Source organism: Malaya genurostris, chromosome 1 (assembly GCF_030247185.1).
Source record: "Malaya genurostris strain Urasoe2022 chromosome 1, Malgen_1.1, whole genome shotgun sequence".
In the NCBI taxonomy this organism is placed as follows: Eukaryota; Metazoa; Arthropoda; class Insecta; order Diptera; family Culicidae; genus Malaya; species Malaya genurostris.
In genome coordinates, this window is record NC_080570.1 from 45,915,241 (window position 1) to 45,941,883 (window position 26,643).

A 26,643-nucleotide genomic window follows, 5' to 3' on the forward strand; every position below is an offset into this window, starting at 1 on the left:
ATTCCACCAAGGAGTTCCTCTAGTAGCTCGCACAATCCGAAGTGGACAAGCCTCTTCATATGCTGCAACTATGAGTGAATTTGTCTCGTCGACAACATTTTCCAAATCAATTGGGGTTTCAATTGTTGGTTGGTACCCGTAAAATCTAGTCGCCAAGCCCTCTTCATAGAGGTCCCAGTTTGTAGATTTGGGATTACGATATGTGACAATATCAAATTTAACGTTTGAATGATCAAAGAATATGTACTTATGATCAGACAACGAAGGTTCGAGCTCATCGGAGACGAGCCAATTCACCAACTCATGCGCAATTCTATCAGAGCAGAGAGTTACGTCCAAAACCTCCTCTCTTCCAGATCTCGCAAAAGTTGGGCGGTTTCCTGCATTGACTATGTGCAGGTTTGTACTGCTCACGAATTCCATCATATCAGAGCCTCTCGAATTTATATCTGTGCTGCCCCAAATGATATGGTGAGCATTTATGTCACTGCCGATTACAAGCGGTATATCACTCTTGCAGCAGTATGATACAACCTTTTTGAAGTCATCGCTTGGCGAAGGTTGGTTATGCGGTAAATATGCCGAACAATAGACATATTTCCTGTCTATGCCATCAATAGTCATACTAACTGTGACAGCACAAATATCCCGAGTTGTGAGCTCCGATATGAGAGAAACATCGAGAGCACTATTTGCAAGTATGCATGCTCGAGGCATTTCACGTGGATTTGTCATACCGATCTTGTTGAAGGCAACAAAGACTGGGTTTAACAATTTTCCAACGTAGAAGTTTCCCTTTTGGAAATATGGTTCTTGAACCAAAGCTATAGAAGCTTTACCTTCTTGAAGAAGTCTGGATAGATTCATAGTTGCTGTACGTTTATGCTGAAGATTGATTTGTGCCACTCTAACCATTATAAATTAGAGTAACGAACATTCCACCTCCAGCACCAACCGTACAACAACTACAAGAAACCAAATATATTGCGCTAGGGCACATAACCGTTGGCTAACCCCTAAATGACCATACCTGCATCGGCCAGAAATAGTCGAAAACACGTTTTCGTTCGGCACGTCAGAAAAGACATTGCACTTCGTTGCAAAACAAAAAAGTGTTCTGTAAGTAGCAGAAACTTTACGTCTGCTTAGCGGTTCAAATTGAACTGCCGAGTTTAGCACTAAGCAGTTCAATTTGAACTGCTCTGCACTGATGAGTCAAAGACGAAACGTAAAAATAACAAATATATTGGCTTATAATCGCCTATAGCGAACCATGTAAGGATTTTTTAAATGTTATTATCATTTAAATCCCACGAGTTGCGAAGAAAGAAGTCGTCCACTGTGCCAGAGCTTCGCTTAACACAGTAAGGGAACACCCCAAGATATTCCGTTCACGACTGCATTGTTTAACCTCCTGCAGCCATTCAGCCATCGGCACGGAAATACACCTTGGCTTAGGAGTTCCTATTTTTGTGGCCTTTTACGACATGGAACAGGAAACCAGTGGATCAATTCTTGGTAAAAAAAATAATTCCGCCGGATGCCACACGGCTTACCTGTTTGGTGGACTTATACCACCGGTACAGGTGGACCGTAGCGTTATTCTTAGCCAGTTGGGAAACCGCTACCGACACTACACGGCTATCTAGGCTGCTCAGAGAGGGAAGTTGACATTGATGGTCAACTTCCATGGATGGCCGAGCAGCCGACTGTAAAAGTGGAACAACTCTAATTTAGAGTAACTCCGAAGTTACTCAAATTTGAGTTCTTCCACTGGAAACGATATTTGGGTGAAATCTACTCATTTACTGAGCAATGCTTTATTTATACATGTACAAAAAATAGAGTAACTATCACTCAAATTTTGAGTGAAATTTTATTTCACATATACCAAATTTGCAAAAAAAATGCTCCTTTTCTGAGTGTATTGTATTAAAATATTAAGTAATTGAACTCAATACTATATCAAGTGGTGGTTGCTTGGAGTAGTGTGTCAATCGCAAATTAACATACATGTCAGTTATGCTCAGGCACCAATCATACACTTATTCCTCATAAATGACATTTGAGCATATTCGGTTTCATTTTAAAGCACAACACGGAGTTTATCATTCCGGTTTTTGTAGACACAACACCGTTTGTGTTGAGCGACTCACCCTCGAAATACGCGATCTCACTAACAAAATATACAACCTGTTGCTACAAATGGTTATTACAACTTTTAGACTGATCTTGCGAATAGTAACAAAAAAAAACGAATTATTGCGTTAAACTCAAATTTAGAGTAGGAGTTACTCAATATCATTGATGATAACTACTCAATTTTTGACGTTTCCATGTATCATTTGAAAATGAGTAACTAGTACTCAAACTTTGAGTAACTTTTTCGAAGCGTGTAGGTTTTGAATCAACAGCGTCTTTTTAACAAGTCTACACGTACAAGAACAGACCGTTATTCACAATCAAATATACAATTTCCAAGAGCTTACTAAAGTTGCACAATTCAACACAAAAAATGAATACGTTGAATATTATATCCAAATATCTCGAGAACGAGCAAGTTCATTATGAGTAAATTTTCATGTTCTCGAACCGGTTATCGCATGGGCATTATTTGGCATCAAAAGTTTGAAATTTGTTTTTAATGTCTATAAATTGTTTTAGCTCTTCTTAATTTAAAAAAGGCGCTAATAAAATTAACACCTAAAACAGCTTCTAATGTCAGGTTAAAAAAAAATATATTGCAAAAATAAATCAGATGCAATATTTAACATTTTATTTTGCCTTTCTCTATAGAAAGGTATTAGAATTTCTGGAAAAAACGACTTCTGATTGGAGCTTCGGAGACCCCTGGTGCTATATACCATTCGACTCAGCTCGACGAGATCGGAAAATGTCTGTGAGTGTGCACTTTTTTAAAAAGATTTCTATCCACACAATTTTCTCGGAGATGGCTGAACCGATTTTAACAAGCTTAGGCTCGCTTGAAAGCTACTACTGGGATGTGAATCAAGTTCGAAAATCAATTGGCTTTCACTTCCTGTTTCGGAGATATAACAGTATAGGTGACGTATCCGACGAAACCATTCCTTCATTACATGTTTTTGTCTTTCTCCAAAATATTTCGTCAGAAAATAGCTCCGCAGTGACAGTTGTCTTGCCGAATTTCGGCTAAAGCTAACACATATTTCGAAATTTCGGTAAACGTATTTGCTGACCTCAGGATAATTGGCAAACGCTGATGAGCTCAGCACAAGATTTTGCCAAATATCGGTATAAAGATGCATTTTGCCGAAAAATCAGAAAATCTACTAAACGAATCTCGGAAAACATAGCAATCAGCAAAATTATGTGTCGCCGATCTGTCTCAACATTTTACTTTACCGAGCTCGAGAATTGATTTTGAGGGTGTGAATTCAATATTACACGCCAGAGAACAGAGTGAGTGCCCGGAAAATAACTGAAGCCGACACGAGTGCTCTAAATCGGCCTACGAACGCTCAATGGGTTATGAAAAGGTCCTGACTTCGGTTTTTTGGATTTTTCAATATACTTTTCCTGCTCTTTGTTTACCCCAAAAGAGAAAAAACGAGAATGACTGCGCAATATTAAAGCGATTCTTAGCCAAAATCGTTGCGAAACTATTTCATATGAAACAATAAAAAATATCTCTACCTGAAAAAGCACTGGCATGAAAAGGCTAAAATCAACGATTTAGGGATTCAATTGCTTCCCCATTATTCGTCCGATTTGGTTCTCTTGGACAACAATCAATTCCCAAACCTCCACAGATGAACAATCAATACAATATTCTACTCTATCGACAGCATGGATGTGTGTTTCGTAGAGCAACCGGAAAATTAATTTTCGGGTGGGATTCAAAAGTTGGAAAATCGCTAGATATGAACCTGAATTCTGTTTTAATCCACCTAGTGTTCTAATGGTGCCTTTATCATTAACATTCCACGATAAATCGATGCAAGTTTCATATTGGATAATTTGGATAACTGTTTTCGGAACCGGAATTGGGAGACGGTCGCAGTTGCAGTAAGTTTTTAGGGTTATGAGCTAGGCCTACAAGTTCGAATAGTTTCACAATCTGCTTCGAAAATATTGTACTTATTTTGTTTCGTCAACTATATGAAGGTTAGACATTTTTAGCTTTCATTGCCCTGGAAGTCGGATTCGGAAAAAATTCAATCTCATTCAATAGGATAATAAGACGATTATTTAAATCAAAGTTCCAACCAGATCAAATCCAAATGACTTTTAGTAGTTATGTATGGAATCATAAGACCTTTTATTTGAAGCTTGTAAAAATCGGTTTTATCGTTTGTGACCACTATTTCCATTTTAGAGTTTTTGACCACTATTTCCGGTGCTTCCGGAACCAGAAGCCGGGGACTGGTTTAGCCGAAATGAATACGTTTGGCCGTCAACTGACAAGGCCTATCGATTGGAACTGATTTGAGTCCCAAGAAACCCCATTTCTCCGTGTTTTTCATCACTGCTCTGTATGACTGCTTGATTCAACACTCTTTATCCTGTTATTTTGGAATCGGAAGTCGGATCCAGATAATTCAGAAATGTTGTATAGGACCATTGATTTGAATCGAAGATTGTAAAAATCGGTCACGCCATCTCTGGAGAAGGTGAGTAAGTAATTTGAAATTGGAATTTTTATACTAATCATCCTGTAATTCCGGAACCGTAGGTCAGATACAAACAAACTTTGGGAGTTTTGTATTGGACTGAAAGACCTTTCATTTGAATTTAGATTTGTGAAAATCGATTCAGCCATCTCCTAGAAAAGTTGGTGTACTTATTTTCATATTTGTTTGCTCAATTTACCCCATAACTCCAGCACCGGAAGTCGGATTCAAACAATATTCTGGAATTTGTTTTTTTAGGTTTGTGAAAATCGGTTCAGCCACCTCGGAGAAGACATTTTGCGTACTCGACGAAGTGAATGGTATATGACACTCGGTTCAAAAGTCGGTTTTCGCAATGATTGCATAACCTTTCTATATGAGAAAGGCCAAACATTTTTTTCCATTCTCACTTGGTATTGCCAACCTTGTCATACGCTGCAGTTGAAAACTGGAAAACAGCGACAATCATTTTGATTGCGTTCAACACGATACATTTGATGCCATCAAGTATCGCGCAATTTTCGTGTAATGATGCGCTATTTTTCCCTTCTATAAGCAAGGTTTTAGATCGGCCAATTTCCGTGATAAAATGATTGTCTTGGAATGCTATAAAATATTTAATTGTCTCTATATTCTAGATCGAATCAATTGTAAATTTTGGACGGGCAATTGTACAAAACGCGAATAACCTTTTTTGGTAAGTTTCGTCTTTGACTCGTTATTGCAAAGCAGTTCTAATTAAACAGCTAGTGCAAATTTCTCAGTTCAACTTAATCAGCTGCCATTTCAATTTGTTTATTTTATACGGTGGAGATATATGAAAAGTATACGAAAGTCTACGAGGGGGGACGAAGAGGTCAAAAGTACCAGATTTTGTTCTTCGTGGTGAATAGACTGTTTCTGATAAAATGTTTCGAAAATCTACATTAATTAAAATGAATAAATTGGGTATGAAAAATCAATTTACTGTCAAATCATTTGTTTATAGCTAAGATCATAGTTTCATTATCATTGAACGGACTGTTTTAGTTTTAGAATTGAACCTTTTAGCTCAACCTACAGGTGTTCAGTGCAAGGCAAGTAACTAACCTTGGTTCGTTTCAGGTTTTATCTTGCTGTCGACATTAAAGGTCGGTTCATTCACTCGTGTGACATTCGCAAGCAGGTTATAATAAAGTGTTTGATAATCCGGACACTGGATCGCTGGAAATTCCTATTTAGGTCCTATTTTATTGAAATTTGTAATCATTACATTAAAACTATTGAACTCAGCAGAGAATTTATGATATGCAGATGTATGCAGATACTCTTATTCAGACCAAGGCTTAAAAACCGACATACACATTTAAAACCAATCGAGCTCGGTAAAATAAAATGCCGAGACAGATCGGTAACACACAATTTTGTTGATTGCACAGTCATCAATATTATGTTTTGCGAAATTCGTTTTGCTAATTTACTGAACTTTCGGTAAAGTGCATCTTTTTGCCGAGATTTGTGTTGAACGCATCGGTGATTAACAATTATCCCGAAATCAGCAAATGCGTTTACCGAAATTCATTCAGGCAACTGTCATTTACATTTTCGCTTGGCACTACGCAGTTATTTTCTGCCGAAATATTTCGTAGAAAATTTCCGGTGGCCAGCCGTAAGAATCTGTTATCGTTCAATGTATTGCTTTAGATGGATAATACGTAATGAAATGGTGCAAGAGAGGCTCTCGAATTAAAGAGTACTTCACTCAAACATATGCATCGTGAATGCATCACAATATTCAATGTTTTATAATAAATAAAACCCCCATAAATAAATTCATAAATCATTGCGCTACTGTACCCGCGTTTTTTAAACGGCCAATAAGTCACTTGTCAAAATTGACTCCCGAAGGCCAATAAGCCACCTGTCAACATTTCGAAGAATTCGGTACTCGCTGAGAGTTAGTCATAACAGTAACCAAACATGAAAAGTTTTCTATTTCGTTTGGTATTAAAATTATTACTCTATTTGCAATGGTTCTCCTGCAGCTCCTCTTCAAAGTGAATGCTGACAGATGACTTATCGTTATTTCGAAAAACGCATTATAAAAACTTTTATTCACTCGAAACGAAAAGTTTATTTTTGTACGAGCGCTTATACGAATAAGTGGATTTTACTAGATTAGCCTGTTTAACTCATTATCATTGGCTGAATCTTCGTGGAAAAAAAGGTCAGCAGCAGTTTTGTAATATAGATTATTCAACATCAACTTTTAAAAAGATTTAGCCAGCCAAATTCCAAGAATTTAAAACCTTTTTTTTACTCGACAATTTAAAACACATAATTGTCATCAATGACGTGTCAAGTCCACATAAGTTTTCAGCTTTTTCTTAAATGGCAATACTGAAAAGTAAAAAAAATATCCTTCCTGTATGAGAAAGGCAAAACATGCATCTTCCACCTTAATCTCATAACTTCAATTAATAGCATGAAACAAAGTTTTAATTTTGTGATTCTCTTATTTAATAAACGAGAAAGATCCAGAAACAATACAATTGGATGACAACTTGCCTTCGGTATCTTAGAGCTTATCCAGTGTGTTTTATAAATTATGTTATTAAATTAAAAAAAAAGTTGATAACAATTGAAATTTTAAAAACAAACTTTCCAAGCTAGATCACTTCCAACATGTCTATATATTTTAAATTGAATAAACGGTAAGATGTAATTCAACCAATCGACGAAAATCAACCCGTTCACCCTTGCTCGCATTTTTGCCAGCAGAAACTGCTCGAATGAGATCCACTTCCCTTTCGGCGATGTCAGCGATGTGCACGTTGGCACGGAATCGAACACAAACTGGTACTGGTTGAAAAGTGTGACCCGCTGATTGGAGAAACGCGGACCAATCGCAGCTCTCCATCTGTCGAGATATAAACAAGCATAGGGTGAAAGGCAGTGGATGGTGATCGGTACGGGTGGAAAGTTTTGTAGGATTGTTCGGTTGAATAAAAATTACACTGAAGTTTCCTGCACTAGCGTGCATTGTATGGTTTTGTTTTATGTTAACTATAAACGTCGAAGAATTTAACGTACGTTTGATTGCTATACATCACCGAAAATTGAATTTAAGTGAAAGCAATTGTTTCGGGCGTAGATTTTTAGAACTAAAATTGGTTTTATGTTAATATGGAGCATAAACTAAACTGTCTAAATATGTTTTATTTCAGATAGGAAAGCCACGTAAGCTTCACGTTTGTCACCTATAGGACCACGTCCAGCAATCGGCAGCCCTGCCCTACAGTTTTCGTGAACCGCACTACGTTCGCATAGTTTTGTTTCGTTTCTGCTAAAGAGGAAGCGAGACACACATAGAAAACAAGTGTCTGTTCTTTGCTACGCGGCTGTTGTTTCAAGCAAGCGCCACCAGAGGCACCACCGATGTAAAGAGGTTTCGAAGCCATCCAGCGCAGCCGCACCAACCGGTGTACATAATCGGTTGCAGTTGGGTGTATCTTCATTCGTAGTTGAACAGTCAGGCAGGAAAAGCGGATCGCCGAGCGATACCGGTGTGGATCAGTGCAAAGGATTGAAGTGATTTTTTTTAAATCCAGGATCCGAAGTTAACTAGAACAACATAGTGAGGAGTAGGTTTTCAGTATGCATGCTTTCGGCAAGGTTCTAGTAGCCCTATCAGTAATTGGTCTGGTAGTGGCAGAGGTATACTTCGAGGAAGGATTCAAAGATGGTAAGCATTTGGTTTGAGCTTAATGGTTATTTTCAACATTTAAAGCATCCCGGCACCAACAGACGGAAGCAAACGTATATAAAAAAAAATTATTACGCTTCGTCCGTAACTACATCATATCTAAAAATGTTTCTTATATCTATTTCTGTTTCTAGATTCGTGGGAGAAGAACTGGGTTCAGAGTGAGCACAAGGGAGTGGAATATGGAAAATTCGTTCGAACTGCCGGCAAGTTCTTCAACAACGAGGAAACCGATAAAGGTGAATAAACTTTCTGTATTTGATGATAATTTGTTAGACGTGGGAACTAGACCGACAAATTATCACCTACGTGTCATTTAAATTGACCGTTAGGCATTCCCGTTAGTCGGTCATATTGCATAAGTTCAATCATCTCGTTGCTCAATTTTGAATTAATAGAGATAAACTTATTCCAACTTAACTTTTTATTGGTTCGATTTGATAATGTTGCAATAGATAAGCATATTCTCTTCATGGTTGAGAAATCATACGCATAACGCACAAGTGTTAGTTAAGAGTGACGTGCCCACCCGTCTCGAGTAACTTGAATGAAAGTGATACTCTCATTATCGTACCTTGGTCATTGTACTTTTCATTCCGTTTTCCATTCTATGCCACGTATGTACGTAGAATTTGCAATCCAACGTTCTTTCAAGTTTCCTTCTATAAGAACGGCCAACCTGGCAACACACACATACAGCTACCACGGCTATAGATTAAAACCAGTGATGTCTGACTGCTCTACACACCATGCCAATGTCGGCATCGCTGGCTGGTGTGCTGTTTCTAGAAGTTTCGATAGTTAAACGATATTCTGTGTTCATGTTTTGTGAATTATGTAGTTCAGAGTTGAACAATGTCACAATCGGTGATAGTAAAAAACTGTGTTCGGTACCATCAGGCTTTCAAACATTGCAAGTGTAATTTATTCGTGATAATCGTTTAGCCGGGTCATTAGTGATTGATGCCTAGAAGTATGTCACGCATGATGAGGTATGAATCACCTTGTCCCCTATTGGTGGTTTAACGATGAGCACATGCCTGTAACTTTTTTCCTGGTTCATTAGTACTGTCGATTTTATCTTTTCATTAAAATGAGAACGATGTTCTACTAATTATAGTAAAAAAAATATATGATACAATCTCTTATATTTCAATTCAACAGGTCTGCAAACTTCCCAGGATGCCCGGTTCTACGCTTTGTCTACCAAGTTCCAACCATTCTCGAACAAGGACGATACCCTGGTCATCCAGTTTTCGGTTAAACATGAACAGAACATTGACTGTGGTGGCGGTTACCTGAAAGTGTTCGACTGTGCTCTGGAGCAGAAAAATTTGCACGGTGACTCACCGTATCTGGTTATGTTCGGGCCGGACATTTGCGGACCGGGCACCAAGAAGGTGCACGTCATCTTCAGCTACAAGGGCAAGAACCATCTGATAAACAAGGATATTCGCTGCAAGGACGATGTCTACACCCATTTCTACACGCTGATAGTGAAGTCGGATAACACGTACGAAGTTTTGATCGACAATGAGAAGGTTGAGTCGGGATCACTCGAAGATGACTGGGACTTCCTGCCCCCGAAAAAGATCAAGGATCCAGAAGCCAAGAAACCGGAAGACTGGGATGATCGTGCTACCATTCCCGATCCGGAAGACACCAAGCCAGAGGACTGGGACAAACCAGAACACATTCCGGATCCAGATGCTACCAAGCCGGATGATTGGGACGATGAAATGGATGGTGAATGGGAACCACCGATGATTGACAACCCAGAATACAAGGGCGAATGGAAGCCGAAACAAATCGATAATCCCAACTACAAGGGTGTCTGGGTTCATCCCGAAATCGACAATCCGGAATATACCGAAGACAACACTTTGTATCTGCGCGAAGAAGTTTGCGCCGTTGGTCTTGATCTGTGGCAGGTGAAATCTGGCACTATCTTCGATAACTTCATGATCACAAACGACGTAGAAGAGGCCAAAAAGGCGGCAGCTACTTTCAAGGATACCCAAGAGGGTGAGAAAAAAATCAAGGAAGCCCAGGAGGCCGAAGAGCGAAAGAAGGCTGAGGAGGAAGCTAAAGCGGCCGAAGCTGAGAAAGACGACGAAGATTTGGACGATGAAGAGGACGATGACAATGCAACCGGTGAGGCAACCGAAGTGGACGAAGAGGGACACGATGAGCTGTAAGCTCCAGCAGGAGTACGATCTTCTGTCAGGGGATGTGCATTTAACGTCACTATCTAAAATTACCCCTTTTAAGTTCCAATTCCCTTTGAATCCTTCCAATTTATTGTTCGTTTTCCTTTCTTTTTTTGTTGTCTAACAGTATGAAGACTATGTTCAAATAGTCACTGTTATTTATCTGAGACGAGTCAGTGTTTTTTTCTTGCGAGTATAAAAATGCCTCAACAAACGAAAGCAAAGGTTCTACCGAATCAGCGTTTAGTGCTTGAATAAAATGAAAAAGTCTGAATAATCATTTTAATCTGGGTTACGTTATGGAAGAGAGGTTGTCGCAACTTTAGAATCCGACTGGTAGCGAGAAGTATAAGACACACATTGCTTTTTTGTGATTGCGACTGAATGAAACATGATTTAGGTGTATGATGTGCGTGTACATAAGTTTTTTCTCTGTTTAATTCAAATTGAATTACTTTTAGAAGTATAGGAGGAAAAAATCTGAATAAAACTGGCTGAATATTCAAAAGTATTTTGTTTCGATATCACTTCAAAAGATCACTTATTCCCTCCCGTGGTTGATGGGCTTGACGGTATTGCAAACATCATCAGATACATTTAAATTGCGTTACAATTTGATAAAGATATGTGTTACAGTTTTTAGCTTCATTATTGAATTAAATGAATAAGTTATGGAACGACTTGAATAAGATGTTGATTGCATTACGCTCTAAACATCCGGGGTTTGGAGAGGCCGGTAGGGCTCAACTGAGCTCTGTTTTATGTTTCATTTTCGTACTACCGGCCCTTATTACCAGTATGAAGTGGAAATAAAGTGAAGTGAATGTATCCCAATTGGGTTTCACACGATGACATCAAACGAACGGTAAATTTAGTCCATCTTTGACATTTATTGGTGGTTTGTGTACCATGGAATACTATGGAATGAGATAGAATATTGTAGAATAGAATAAAATAATACAGACTGAACAAATGAGCAAACCACTGATAGCTGTCAAACGATGTTCATCCAGTTCATTCTATAAGGATGTCTGATGGGCGAGTTGATGTGTGAGTGAAATGTAAGAGGAAGTGCATGCAAGAACGGTAATAAAGGCCACCGTATCAGCTCAGGACTAACGATCGACCAATAGTAGAGATAAAAGTATGGTAACGGTACCCTCATTTATCTCAGCTCCATTAGACATCTCATATACCGAAATCATTAGTTAGAGTGAGATCTGTTGTCTCTGTTAGATAGATTGACTTAAAAAGTAAGATGAAATTAGGAGCATTCGCTTCGAGTTTCCGCGTCGCTATAACAATAGTATTGAACAATTTTTTGAACTACTTTTTCTGCGATATTGCTTCACAAATCCGAAGCAAAAATATTGTATTCGATTTGATCACAATGCATTAATTGAAAATCGAGTAATCGCTCAAATAACATGGTGACTCTACTAATGAGATGACTATTGGTACATTAACCCTAGTGAGAATCTATTAGAATAGAAACAGTACCTCAATGTTACGATGTTTGCTTCGGGAGTACATGTATGTATGTATGTATGTATGTATGTATGTGTGTGAGTATGTTTGCGTGCATATGTATATGTATATGTATGTGGAAATTGCATGTGTTAATAATTACTAACTCAACATTTCTATTCCATATGAAATTAATTCACGCTGAGAAAACTGGAAAATCGAACTAAGAGAAGCTCTTAAACTTGGAAAAGAAGAATGATGCAAAATACCAGAAATATTAAAAAAAGAGAAACGAATAAATAACGGAGAATTATAGCAAATAAGATAAGTATGTAAAAAAAAACACCAAGTATCCAACAGGTAAACCCATTTAAAAGTTTATTATTATTGTTATTACTATTACCATTATTACATTACTATTACAATTATTACCATTACATTCCATAAATACCATTACAAGAAGTGCTAAAACACACGAGCACACAATTTACATTATCGCAAAACCAGATCTACGACCATTGTCATTACAAAAACAACAACTAAACTATAAACACAACCATAAATTATAAGGATAATTTTATACAATCTATTTGAATCAGCACAAAAAAACAGTGACCAAGTGGGCACCATAGCCTAGGAATGTCTGTGGGTTGATTTAAAAAAGAAGCTCATAGAAGCAAATCCTATAAAGGGTCCAGTGCAGAACTGAAGAAAGGGACTGCTGCCACTGTGACTACTTACAAAAGAAAAGACAAAAGATATCACTTAAAAACTTCACTTATTCATTTCCGTACGTCAGTTGTCATGTAAGTCAATCAGCTCCGAACTACGTCTTGGGGAACACATCTTGACCTGAGTACGAAAATGTATTCTAATCTAACGTTCTAACATCTTTACACAAGATTATACATTTCGAACGTTTATTGGTAAGTTTACACTAAGGTCCCTTTTTACGCGGGTGTGTACCGCAAAATAAACCGCACAAAAAACGCGTAACTTCGGAAATCCGCATAAAACAAACTCACAAAACTGAAGAATTTTTTTTGCCAAATATCTTAAAAATGCATAAAGCAGAATTGGTATAACCTTGAAAAAAATTTATTTTAAATCGACCTTGAAACTTTTAAAATTTTCGATCTGGTGTAATCTAAAAAAAAAATTTTTTTGAAAAATATTGTAAATGATCTAAGAGTCTCGACGTTTCAAGCATTTCTAGGATAAAACAAGGAAATCGCGTAACTTCGGAAATTCGCATAGAAAAGACGCGTAAAAAAGACGTCAGTGTATGCGATGTAAGAAGAACCGTTCCTTCGATCAAGTGGATTTATTAATTTTTGTAGTTATTCGCCTCTCAGATCGACTAGAGAATAATAAAACTTTGACAATCAGTTTAAACCCGACGACGACAGGTTGTCTTAAGTCCAGCTGGTTGGTTACTATGCACTATTTAGTTTAAACCCGATAAAACACTGTTTATCATGAATTCAAACTTCAAATCTCGAACACTCAGCATGCGCAGCGCTTGCATGGAGCGTTTGAATTAGCGTAATGATAGCCTGCGCTCCTGTCACCTCTGCTTATGATTTTCAAGCTAAATTGACTGATATTTGTTTATCAGCTGCATAAAATGCTTTGTGATTGGATTTTTATAAATATCTGTACTATCATTATAACTATTATTAATCACAGAACTTGATGCTTTTATTGAAGATATTATTCCACCACCACAGTATTGCTGAATTACATTACATTCTCTTTTCAACCCCCCTACGCGCACTGAACATTTTCAGAAAAGTTCAGTTTCTGATCATCGGTGAATTTATTCATCATGTATACTGCCAAGGGTTGAGAAATCACGGCTATGTAAATTCATAGCCGTTGCATCTCAATCCTTTTGCGGAATATATGATGAATAAATTCGGCGATGAACAAAAACTAAACCTTTCGGAAAATTTTCAGTGTGCGTAAGGTGGTTGATAAGGGGATCAATAGTGGTGATGTATTTGAAATTTATGTGGCACAACATTATTAATAAAAGCAGCAAATGCTTAATAATAGTTGTAATGATAATACAAACATTATTAAAAAAAAGTAACGAAACATGTTATACAGCTGATTTAAAAATCTGAGCCATGCCATGCCATTTAGCTAGAATAACGTATGCAGAAGTAACAGGAGCGCAGACTACCACTATGCCAATTCAAACGCGCCATTCAAACACTGACAATTCTGCACTCCTGTTACTTCTATGAATCAAATTCAAGCAAAATAGTGTTGTATTGGGTTTAATCTAAATAGCTTGCTGGACTGAGTATAAATAATCGAAATAGAAAAAGCTTGCTGTAATTAAAATAGCCTTTCATCGCTATAATAACTATTTGGAATTTTGCAAAATATGTTTGTTCATATTAACCATCCTACTTGCATCGAAAATATTGCAGTCATTATTTCTCAGTTGCGGTTCAGTTGTGAATTTATTTTTTATTGATGAAAATATAATAATTCAATCTTGTTCTAATTATCATCAGAGACTCTTCTTCCTTTCGATTATCTCTTTAGCGATATTTCTATGGGTGAAATTCGTCAATTTCGCTGACACAAAAAATCACTTGTGAACTTCGAGGTTCAGAGTTTTGTGGATGTTTGTTTCGTGAATCGAAATATCGGAAGTGATTTTTTCAGTCACTGAGTTTTTTAGAATATCTCTTGAACTGATTTTTTCACGAGTGATAGTGAAATGAACTTTTTCTGATCATGATATTCCCAACACTGATGAACAACATCATCAGTATCAACCAGTTGGAAATAAAACAAAGTCTTTTGTCGCTTTATTCACTATTTGGTGTGATTTTTTTTGCTATTTTTGCATTGCATATTGCTATTGCGTAGTGAAGGCTGTCAAATTAACAACATCAATGTGATTAACTTATTATTTCCCTTTAATCTTCATCTTATTTCTCTTAATCTAGTATTCATTTTAGTGCTAATCAACCGATTGCGAAATCGAACACGAGATGCGCCAAACGAGAATATATGTTGAAACTGTTAAATGTCTATTTTACTTTCTTAAGATTTCAGCACACCTTTACAAAACTTTATCTTTCAAATTCAGCTTTCAATCGGAGGAAACAACAACTTCCAACAGGTCCAACAACAGGTAACCAGGTAAGTATTCCATCAGGCTTTCGGAATGAACATTTTAAAGGGAAAACTAAACTATACGGTTTAACGGTCAAACTGAGAATGCCAGCATCCGAAATTTTCTAACTTTATTTTAGCTCTTTTGACAGTTCTTGAAAGTGAACTAATTTTAAATTACACACTGAACTAAAAGATTGTACAAAAACTAACATCTATACACAACAGAAACTACGTAAACCGTGTCATAACGAAACCGGTATTTTTACCAACTCTGCTGATAAACGGCGTTTTGGCTACCTGGGCAGCCATGGCCACCAGACGGCTACCAAAATTGATTCAGTGACGGTTGTCAAATCCAATTTGACAAAACAAAGTCGCCTGTATCTAAGTTAGCCGAGCGTTTTCATCTTCTCACCTTCACTGAAAATGTTAAAGATTGCAATGTGGAAAAATCCTGGTGGATACGGTGGTATCGTTTGAGTTGTATATCTGGCATCGGTGAGGCAGAATGTCTGCCAACCATATTTTTCCAGCTGGCAGCGTTTACTCTAGGACAGGACCAGACAACTGGCTTCTTTTTCCAGAAAAATATTTCTCTTCTTATTCCGGTTGCTCCCTGCTGTAAATAATAAATGCCTCGGGATCACTGTTGCCAGTAGAGATAATTATTCATTCTGAAAACTTTCTCCCCTTATAACATGCAATTATTTATCATTTGAAAACACTTAGACAAATGTTATATCGGTCAAAAATATAGCTCTGGATTCATTTTGATCAGATGTTTGTTTTGAAGAAAACGTTTAGTTGAAACAGCTTAATAAAATTTTTCTAAAACGCTCAATTTTGGGTAATTAACTTTTGCAGTTTTATTAACTAAAGTCGGTATTCAACATATTCTATTTGAGAAAAATAATAACATACAGAAGTATCCAAAGATTCGGTGCTATTCTCAACCAACATAATCAATATTCTCGTCCATATCACACTTCGTGATTTCAGGCTTTCTCTTTGTATCATCCAGTGATTGTTAAATGTACTCGTATACTTTCCGCATTGACAGGACTTAAAAACAAATTGAACTTAAATCTTATTGAAATAAATAATTTTGAAAAGATGACCCGAAAAATAAAATATCCAATATCAAGCAACATTGTTACCGACGATACTGACAACACTTTTTCTACCACCCTGCAGTAATATTGATTTCAACAACTTGTACTTGCTTATGTCAATTTCAACCAATCACGAGCTGGTCCGAAATCCTAAAAGTGGATTAACAATTGTCAGGTCCTGTCCTAGCGTTTAGTCAGTCATCTGGCAGCCAAGCGTATGCGTGGAGCATTCCCAAAAGTTACCAAATTGACAATTTTCCATGATTTTGAAAGTCTCATTGACACGCGTTATCCTTAGTTATAAATTCATGTAGGGTTGTTGTTGTCACTAATTTTCACGCCCGTCAGCGGGGGATAAACGATTTCAGACGTAGATCAATCGGCACTCATGTCTGATCTTGATAATTTGTTATTTTCTTCCACATGATCAAAGCTGATCGAATCATCTAATCAAGAACCATTTTAGCTCGAAATCACTTCCGATTTTGTGTGACGGAAGATCAGTGCCGATTTTGATCGATGTGATTTATTGATCACTGATCAACTTATCTTAAAATAGATCCGATCAGTAGTGATCTTTATTGGGAAAGATCACAAACGATCTTCTTCGGCAGTGATCTCGATTTGATGATTTTCTTATCTTGACTTTCCTATCCCTGAACGTCCGTATTGACATAGAGAAAAAGTTATGATGTTGTGTTTAGTACAACTCGAGATATTCACGATGAAATTTTACCCATTCTCCCACAAGGTGCCCCATAGTAAGACGTAAAAAGTATTCACATCAAAAAAGTTACTAGAATTGATTTGTCACTCCCCACAACTTGTGCCCATGAGAGGAAGCGGTTCTAATGAAGAAACACTATGCCTGTCATCATGATTATTGATAGACTGAGACGATATCGAGGTGGTTGACGACTTCGTGTATTTGGGCGCACTGGTGACCGCCGGTAATGATACCAGCAGAGAAATTCAGAGGCGTATTTTTGCAGGAAATCGTGCGTACTTTGGACTCAAAAATACCCTTCGACCAAGTAAAGTTCGCCACCGCACGAAATTAACCATCTACAAAACGCTCATTGGACCGGTTGTTCTCTATGGCCACGGGACCTGAACTATGTTGGCAGAAGATCAACGCGCCCTTAGTGTTTTCGAAAGAAAGGTGCTGCGGATCATATATGACGGAGTGCAGATGGAACACGGCGTATGAACCACGAATAGCAACAGCTGCTTGGAGAACCACCTATTGTACAGACAGCTAAAATTGGACGGCTACGATAGGCTGGGCATGTAATTAGGATGCCGGACGGTTCATGAATCTGACCCAGTGAAAATGGTTCTTGAAGGCACATGAAAAAGAGTATCCGGGTCTTGAGTGCCTGGCGAAGAGCGGCCATAGATCGAGCTACATGGAGACGTTTGTTAGATACAGCAAATAACACCGCAGGACTAAACAGATAGCAATAGGCTAATGTGAATTTTAATGAGACAATTAAAAGAAATTATCACATGTCATCAACTTGTGTATTTATACTATAAATGTTTGTGTTGTTGAAAACCAACGAATGACAAATTTTTGATACTTCGTTCCTCATTTACTTTCAAGGATCTTTCAGATATGATAACTGTTCGAACAACCAAAAACTATTTTCGGATAAATGAATCTTCTAGCAGCTAATATTCTATTTGCAAAAGCGGATTTATTAGAATAATATTACATAAATTTATCATGCATCATGAATTCAATATTGTATATGTATAAAGCGACTGTATGCTTTAATCGTGAAAATCTAAATGCTAAATAAAATATTGTATAAGATTTACCGCTATCGATTTATTATGTACAAAAAAAAAGAATGGCGAACACCGCTACTCCCAATGGGTAGTAGAAAATGGGGAACATTTCGGATTGGTAGTTTATTTTTTTGTGTTTTATCATCTGTGTTGTTCCTTTTTATCGCCTTACTATCGGAAAATGGATTACCAACAATTCCACTCGCGCTCAAACGAGCCCCTAACTCTTTCGTTTATCTTCGACGGTCTGTTCGGGAGTACAAAAGAAACAGCTCTATCAACCGCTGTTTTCAAGGACTATTCGGGCAGTAAGCAAATTACATCAATGGTTTACTACCATCTATGTGCATCTTCGATTTTCGTGTTTACTAATATTGTTTGTTTGTTTGTTTGCAGTAACTATATCTTTTCACATGCCTTGTTGAAGTGCGTTTTAGTTAAATTTAATGACTTTACAACATATGAAAAATAGACTTTCTAAATGCAACAAATACTTATGTTCTGCTTCTTCAGTTCATGCAAAAAACGCTACACAATTTCGTAGCAAACCCAACTTCCAACACAGTTGCAATATTTCTAATCAATCGCACAGGAAGCATGCTACACATTCTGAGTGATCAAAAGTTATTCCACAAAAAATATTGCTCTCTCTCTAGGCTGTTTTATCACCAGCGTGACGGATTCAAGACGGAGTTTTGGTCGATCTCGGCTGGTATGCGCAGATCAATTAAGATAAAGCTACATAAATCCATTCAAGTGAAGTATGAGGTTGGTCAATTTTTTAGGTTATTATTTTATCTCCTGAACTATGTTTATTTTCCCTTGAAAACTACTTTTACTGTGTGCGTAACTGAGAGGCACCAAAAACATACGAATAAGGTTGTGCTTATGTTTCGAGTGACTCGTAATAAAGTGGACAAATAATAGTGGAATTATTAGGATATTAAAATCTGGAAGTGATTGTTTTTGGGTATTTAGAAGAAGTTAGTTTAATTTTACGGTAATGTTAACGAATTTCGCACCAACCCAATTTGTCCCAAAACGTTCTACTTGCAAAGAACAAGTGACGGTTTCTCTTCCTTTACTTTTTCATTCGATTAATCTGACGCGATTGTAAAGATTTTCATGAGTGGTCGAAAATCGAAGGTTTGAAACAAAGAGTTGAGTGGTAAACGTGGAAACCGCCTAGTAATTAATAAAAGAGAAAGTAAACATGCTGTCGCGTGTTTATACGACCTTTTGAAAAATCAATCGATAATTATTAATTTATATACTAGTACAGACTCTCATAGCAACAGACTGATGAATACTTCTCAGGGAGCCGTCAGATTCCCATGCTTTAACATAGGAGTTTGACTCCCTAAGAAGTCGATGTGAACATTCCATAAACGCTTCCATTAATTCACGTTTCACGTTTACTTACAAAACATTGGTATAGAGTGAAAGGTAATATTTCCATTTTTCTAACAGTACCAGATTTGTAAGACAGAAAAAGTGAACAAAGAGAATCTGTCAATTGCTCTTATATTTTTTGTAATGTTTTTGTCGAAATATTCACCGGCCTATGACTATGAGAGTCTGTAGTATACTAGGTAACCAGTAAGAAACAAAGCTCAACGGAAGTGCTCCGTTGGTCCAATACGTTGCACAGTTGGTCCGATGGATGACCCAGTTTCTCTGTGGGTAAGAACAAGAATATTGAAGAATCTAGCCACCTCTTCTGCGATTGCAGCGCTGCTCAAGTGGCGAGCTTTGAACTAAGCAATGGTGATAGTTTTCAGGTTTTGATTGAATATTTGAAAAAATTGTTGGTTTTCACTGTCAGTGTATTCCAAATCATTCAATTGACATTTGTAATCATACTCAAATGAGATCCACTGGATTCATCGTCAATTAAATAACCATACCTAGTCATTTGAAGTTTCGCTTGCTCCGTTTCAAGAGTGAATGAACCCACGTGTTTCTCTGTCTCAGCCACCAACGGTGAACAAGTTCGAATAAATAGGCATTAACATGGCATCAGCTCGATGACAGGAGCTCATTTGTTAGGCGCTCTCTCAGTCAATTGAAATTTGATAGGCGCTCTCTCAGTCAATTGAAAAAGATGTTTGTTATTTCAAGGGAGAAACTGACGGCGGTTTAACTGAGTTGACGGTGCAACGGGTGAAAAACTGATTGTTTTTCATTCAGTGTATCAGTGAGCGGTACATGTGTTGAGTATGAAGTATAGTACAGTCAATTGATCGGCTGTGTATAGTCGATTTCAATTGAATGAAAATGAAATTTTACGGCACTGATGACAACATATGAATAACCACTTTTGACTCATATTTGTTAGGTTTTATCATCTGCAATCGATCAAACTGAAGTAAATAGAAAATTTCGTCAAAAATTTTTAAATACATAGGACATGTCAAAAGAATCACCATCATGCTATCTCGTGGTAAACACGATCATTGGATTCTTCAATTAATAAAAAGAGATATTTCGGTACCAATATGTGATTAGGGTATATTCTACGATACACACTAAGATCTAATTCAGATGTTCGGTAATTTTATTGAATAACATTTACAGCAATCATTAGAAATAACCGATATTTCGGTATATGAATTTTAAGTTTTGTTTTTAAAGAATTCTGTAAATAACTTTACAATTCATACGATAAATCTGAAAAGTCGCCGAGTAGGGTGAAAATCATGCCGTTCGTATGGTAAAATTAGCTTCCAATTACCAATTTTCTGCAAATACTGTCTCTTGCAATCATCCAATGGATTGAGGTACAAGTGCACTGCCTATACTCGCATATCAGTCCCATATAGGTTTTGGCAACTTTCGAGTTACCCTTCTTTCAGTAATTGCAAAAATAATTAGGGGTTAGTTCAGTAAAATTTAATAAAAAATATCAAGTCGGATCTGTCCCGTATAGAAAGTACACGCATATCTATCCCACGCATTAAAATTCACGTTTTAGTAACTAGAAAATGTGCCGCTATACGCATAATTGTCCCATATTCTATAAGATTTCCTATGTATATGAGACAATTATGCGTAGAACGGTAGTACAGGTTGCATTATTTTTCTTTTTTCTGGCCACTGTACCAATATTCAATGCTGGCTGTGCATGCAAAAATTAAGATAATGTAAGATAAACTATCTTTGAATCGATCTTTGGATATAGCCGGTATGATTGGATATTTTGCGTTTCGATCTCAGTTCCTCGCCAAAATAACTTCTTTCTGAATCATAACGTATCGCTCCCATATATACTCGCAATTTCATCCTTCAAAGCAACAACTTTAGGAAAAGATTCAGGTCTTTTGCCATAACTTAGACCAAAATCAGATGTAGGTATGTGCGTATATTTCAAACTGTAATTATCTCGAACGCGCTGTGCTGAACTAGAGTTTTCAAATTATTTATCTCGGGCGTTGGTGGCATCAAACGTGGTGGTCTACAAGTTCATTGGTTGAGCTGTCTTCCGTGGAAGTCTCCCTTTTAATTGCATCATGACCATTCAATTGCATCATGACCTGACTTAATATGATATCGAACACGAGAGAAGCATAGCATGCTAAGATGGGACCGGTATGCGAGTATCTATTCGTTCGTTAACAAAAATACTCGCATATGGGTCCCATCTGGTAACGTAACGAATTTTATATAAATGAATGACAAAAAATGCAATATTTCAATCCAGATGAAAAGTTTATCATGTAATCCATGTATGTGATTCAATAGTATCACGGATCAGTGATAAAAGTGGCGGAAAAAGCAAATTATTTCCGAAATATGTATTCTTCTTTTTCTCAACATGTCGATTTTCAATATGGGACTGATATACAAGTATGGGTAGTGCATATGTTTTAAAAACATTAGAATTATTCAAAGCTATTTGTTTATTTATAGATATCGCATTTTTTCGCAGCGAAAAAATATTTTTTTCTTAGGAATATTGGCAATAAACCGTTTCTGAAAAAATATCCAAATCCGAATCCATTTTAAACCAGAACTATAATAATAAAACGACAGTTTAAAATTGTAAACACATCTCACCCTGTTGTTCCGGACCCGAATAATTGTCAAAAGCAGTCTATTTTTATAAACATAGACCCTTTCATTTGAGTCTAAGTTTGTGCAAATCGACTCAGCTGTCTCTGAGAAAATGAGCAGAGTTCCGGCTAGGAATCGGTTCGTTTGGCCAGCAACTAGCATAACCTATAAACTGAAACATTTTGTGTCAAATTTAGAAGAATTTTTATCGTTTTATATGACAGGTTGCAGTTTCATTCACACTACCCTGTATTTCCGGAACCGGAAGTCGGATCTGGATAAAATTCTACATCAACTTATGGAAACATAATACTTTTTATTTGAATCTGAGTTTGCAAAAATCGGTACTTCCGTTTCTGATAAATTGAAACAACTGTCGGTTTGGAGCACACGTGTCTTTTTCCGGTACTTCTAGAACCAGGAACGATGGTTTGGTATACCCAAAATCAACGTATTTGGTCATCATACCTGCCTAATTGAAGGATTATACCTCTATTTGAACTCGATTTTTTTTGCATTTCGCTGAATTTTTGTGCCATGTATAGAAATTTTCATACTTACCAGCATGTTATTCCGGATTGATACCGGAAGTCGTATCCGTGTATGAAATTCGGTAGGGTTGTACGAGATTGTAGGACCTTTCATTTGAACCTAAGCTTGTGACAATTGAATGAGCGGTCTCTGTGGAACTGGAGTGCATTTTTTAAATTCATTTTGCACATTTCACCCCGTAACTCCGGAACCGACAGTCGGACCGAGATAAAATTCAATAGCAGGCTAGGGGACTATAAAGCCGTTACTTTTTTTATTTATTTATTATTGAAAAATCAACACCTAATGATAATTTTCAATACTAAGTAAAAATTTGGCTTGTATTGTTTTTCGTGGAAGGTTAAAGTCAAATCCAGATGATACACGATTGAACGATCTTTGCAAGCCTATGACGGCACCGGTAATTCCATAGTTGGTGCGACGTAGACGAAGTAAAAGAAAAGCGTTGTTACGTAGAGCACGACGACGAACATCGATGGTAATCTCACGGAACAAAGCGGGACAGTCAATCCTATCATTCTAAGTTGAATCTGAGTTGAAGAAAATCAGTCTTCGATCCGAATAAAATTCAATAGCAGACTATGGGACCAAGAGACCTTACATTTGAATCAGAGTTTGTGAAAATCGGTCCAGCCATCTCCGAGAAAAACGAGTGCATATTTTGGTAACATATTGAGTTGAATGGTATATGAAACTCGAATCAAAAATCGGTTTTCACTGTGCCTTCCGGTAAGAGAAAGACAAAAACAAAACAAAAAATACTCATCCATGCGTTAGATGTTTCCTTTTGGTTTACAGAACAGTTCAGTAGTTGTTTGATAGATCAACAACAATTTTCATTACCGAACGATCAGTAATCAATTCAATTACCGAACTGTTCAGCTATTGAAAGTTCAGTAAAAAATTGAAGTCGTCAGAATTTAGTCCAGGACTACATTATGTAGCTCCCCATAAGACGCATAAAAAAAGTTATCCATAGGATCCTAAATCTAGCTACAAATTAGAAGAAATTATTATCCCAGCATACTTCACTGAATGAATTACAAGCCGAACTAAAGATTTCGTCTGTGACGTTTACAGTTTTCCTTTTCAGCATTTGCACAGAATAAGCAAAATTAGATATCATTCAAAATTTCTAGAAAAGTCCCAACACGGTTATCTGCGGCAGATATGGTTCACATTTAAACTATTCCGTATTCCGTATGCGTGTCAATTATATTATTCCGTTGACTGATAATGTTTCGTTTCATAATTTTATACAAAGGTAAAATACTCTCTAACAAAGTACTTTCATCTTAGTAATACTATGTTTTGGGTCCTGACTACAGGATGGTTTGCAAAATGGTTGTAGTTTAGTAGTAGAAGTTAAGATGCGTTTTCTTCCGCGATAAGTTTGTTGTAGTAGACGTTTAATGATGATGATGATGATGGTTCCGTTCATCATCGGTTTTAAACGTGTTGCTTCCCATCGTGATATAGTTTCAAAATACCAGCTTCGATACTAAATGTACTAAGAAATGCAAGGAATGTTGTTTCGCTCTTTGTCTGTTTGATGAATACCTAATTGTTTAACGTTCCAAAGTGTAGAACCAACCGTTCCTACTATCACCGCTAACCTACAATACACAAATCGTATGAACGGTTTATCATACCTGCGTTACGCATTGGGCGTATTTCTCCAGTTCCTTCTGCAGTGTTTTAACTTTGTCGGTTTCGTCGCGAAGCATCTGCCGCAGAGCTTCGATCAGATTGTTCTGGGTGCTGAGTTGTTTCTCCATGCGTGTTACCTTCTGCTCTAGATCCTGCACGCGTGAGCACACATTGTCCGCGGTAATCGGTACCATAATACCGACCGAAGGTCCAATAGCGGTGGTAGTCGTAGGTCCACTGCTACTGTGGGTGCCATTCTTACTAACTGCATTTGACGGTAGATCCGTTATACCGCTGCTGCTGGTTGACGTGATGTGGATTGTCTTGGTGTTCCTGGTGGTGGGTGTCGGTGATATGCTACGATTTCTTAGGTTCACACTGACGGGACGATTGCCGGTAACAGCAGGAGATGGTTCGGTCGCATTGCCGGCACTGCCGCTGTCGGATGAAATGGCAATCTTGGTTGAAAGGGCAGACATTGACTTGGTCATAGAAGAGCTATTGTTACTGCTGCCACTGTTGGTCTGGTCTACGCTATTAGTGGAGGTCAACAAGTGCTGATGGCTACTAGTATCCTTTCTACTGGACGCAATCAAGTCAAAGGAACTGTTATTGTTGTGAATACTATTGATCGTTGGGGCGGATGATACGTCTGCCGTCCCGGTGGTAGTAGCAGACCTCTCCGATAGTCTAGTTCGTCCGGATGCAGCCACCGACGAGGATACCACATTCGATGAGCTAATGTGGAATGACTTGGATATATTATCGATTTTATTTTCCTCCTGTACATGATTGCTGTTAGATATCACGGCATGGTGCTCGGGTGATTTCGAATCATTTACATTCGGTGAGGTCTTTTTCGCTTGATTGGCTTTCAGTTCATCCATCCAGGGTACCTTGTGCTTTTCCCACTCTCTGGCCTTTGGCTTAGCAATGAACTCATCTTCATTGTTGTTACTGTGATGGCTGACATTCAGTAAATCTGGTTTCGGTGCTTCCGGTTCTGCATTGTGCGACAACTGTTGGAACAGTCCAGAGTTACCGTTGCTCATTCCGTTGCTACCCGAATCTCCAATTATACTTCCGGCAGATGTTGGTGGCCTTCTTTTCGGTGCCTTTGCTCGATTGGCACGCATATCTTTCAACACCGAGCCACGTTCGACATGGCCGAGTTCGGATTCGTCTCTCGAAAGCCTCTCGCCGGTTACATTCTTTTCATTGTTATCTGCTACCTCGGATTTTACCTTACTTCCACCCACACCATCCATACTATCCTGGCTCACCGGTTTGCTATCACCGCTTCCTTTCACTTTCTGCTTCAAACCAGAGAACAGATTATTAGTCACACTCGTAATCGAGGGACTTTTCTTTATCGGCACCTGTGGTTTCTTGCCGAGCACCGGAGGTGGGGTAGCCTTCTTTTCGTCCAGACTCTCCAAACTTTTGCGAATCTCCGACGTTTTGTTATCCAAGCTTTTCCGCGGAGGCTTCTCGGTAATGGGAGCACCCGGTGAATTCTCCGTTTTTCGATTGTCCAAAGACTTGCGATGGGCGGCAACGTTACCGAAGGTAGGTGAACCCGTCGCCGTTGTCACCGAATTACCACCGGACTCGTTCAGAGAGTCCTTGGAACCGAAACTTTCCTTTCGATAGGCGATGTTCGCCTGGCCGGTGTTGTTTGGCTTGTTGGCCAGTATTTTGTTCGCCGGAGGGGGACGCTCCGGTTTGGCGTGGAACGATTCTTTGACGGGTGACACTGAAATGAAACATGGAAATTGTGCTCAATGGTTTCGTTTTTTTAGTCGTAAACGGTCGTCGCTTAGGTTGATTAAAATTTATAAAAAAGTAGTATGATAAGATACTAATATGCAGTGTTGATATCGATGATACACGATATCGCACGTATGACGCAACAAATATTTGCGATAGAAAGACAAGATCACATGAACCATTCGCAAAGAGTAAACTTGTTTGCTTGTTTCAGAATATTTAAAATTGAAAGAAGAAAAATCAATTTAACTTGGCGCAGTAAAAACACGTTGTGCCTTCGGCTCATCAGTGCTTTAGCAGTTCAAATTGAGATAGCATTTGCCATCTAGTAGGTAGCTTAACTCAAACCGTTGAGCAGTTACAGTAAATTTCCAGTACTCAGATACTCTTCTGTTTTACCAAAGATAACAGACATACAGCCTCGCATATAAACTGTGTGAAAAATTTTAACGAGCAGCTTGGCGAATATTTGCAGATGTCGCCACTATGGACACTAT

At 37.8% G+C, this 26,643-nt stretch overlaps 2 protein-coding genes across 5 annotated transcripts in view; one reads left to right on the plus strand and one right to left on the minus strand.

Moving 5' to 3' along the window:
• Positions 1-8,130: 8,130 nt before the first annotated feature.
• On the plus strand, positions 8,131-11,118 carry LOC131438555 (calreticulin). The gene is made up of 3 exons (XM_058608657.1): positions 8,131-8,376; positions 8,532-8,636; positions 9,562-11,118. Exons 1-3 carry the CDS (start codon positions 8,289-8,291, stop codon positions 10,593-10,595), a joined length of 1,227 nt encoding a protein of 408 aa, XP_058464640.1. The 5' UTR covers positions 8,131-8,288; the 3' UTR covers positions 10,596-11,118.
• A 6,922-nt stretch (positions 11,119-18,040) lies between these two features.
• LOC131438564 (CD2-associated protein) overlaps positions 18,041-26,643 on the minus strand; it is a 39,745-nt gene continuing 31,142 nt past the window's right edge. For all 4 annotated transcript variants that reach the window (XM_058608675.1, XM_058608683.1, XM_058608668.1 and 1 more), the window contains one exon: positions 18,041-26,132. In XM_058608675.1, the coding sequence (XP_058464658.1) occupies positions 24,373-26,132 (1,760 nt within the window). In that variant the 3' untranslated portion in view covers positions 18,041-24,372. The remainder of the gene's footprint in view (positions 26,133-26,643) is intronic.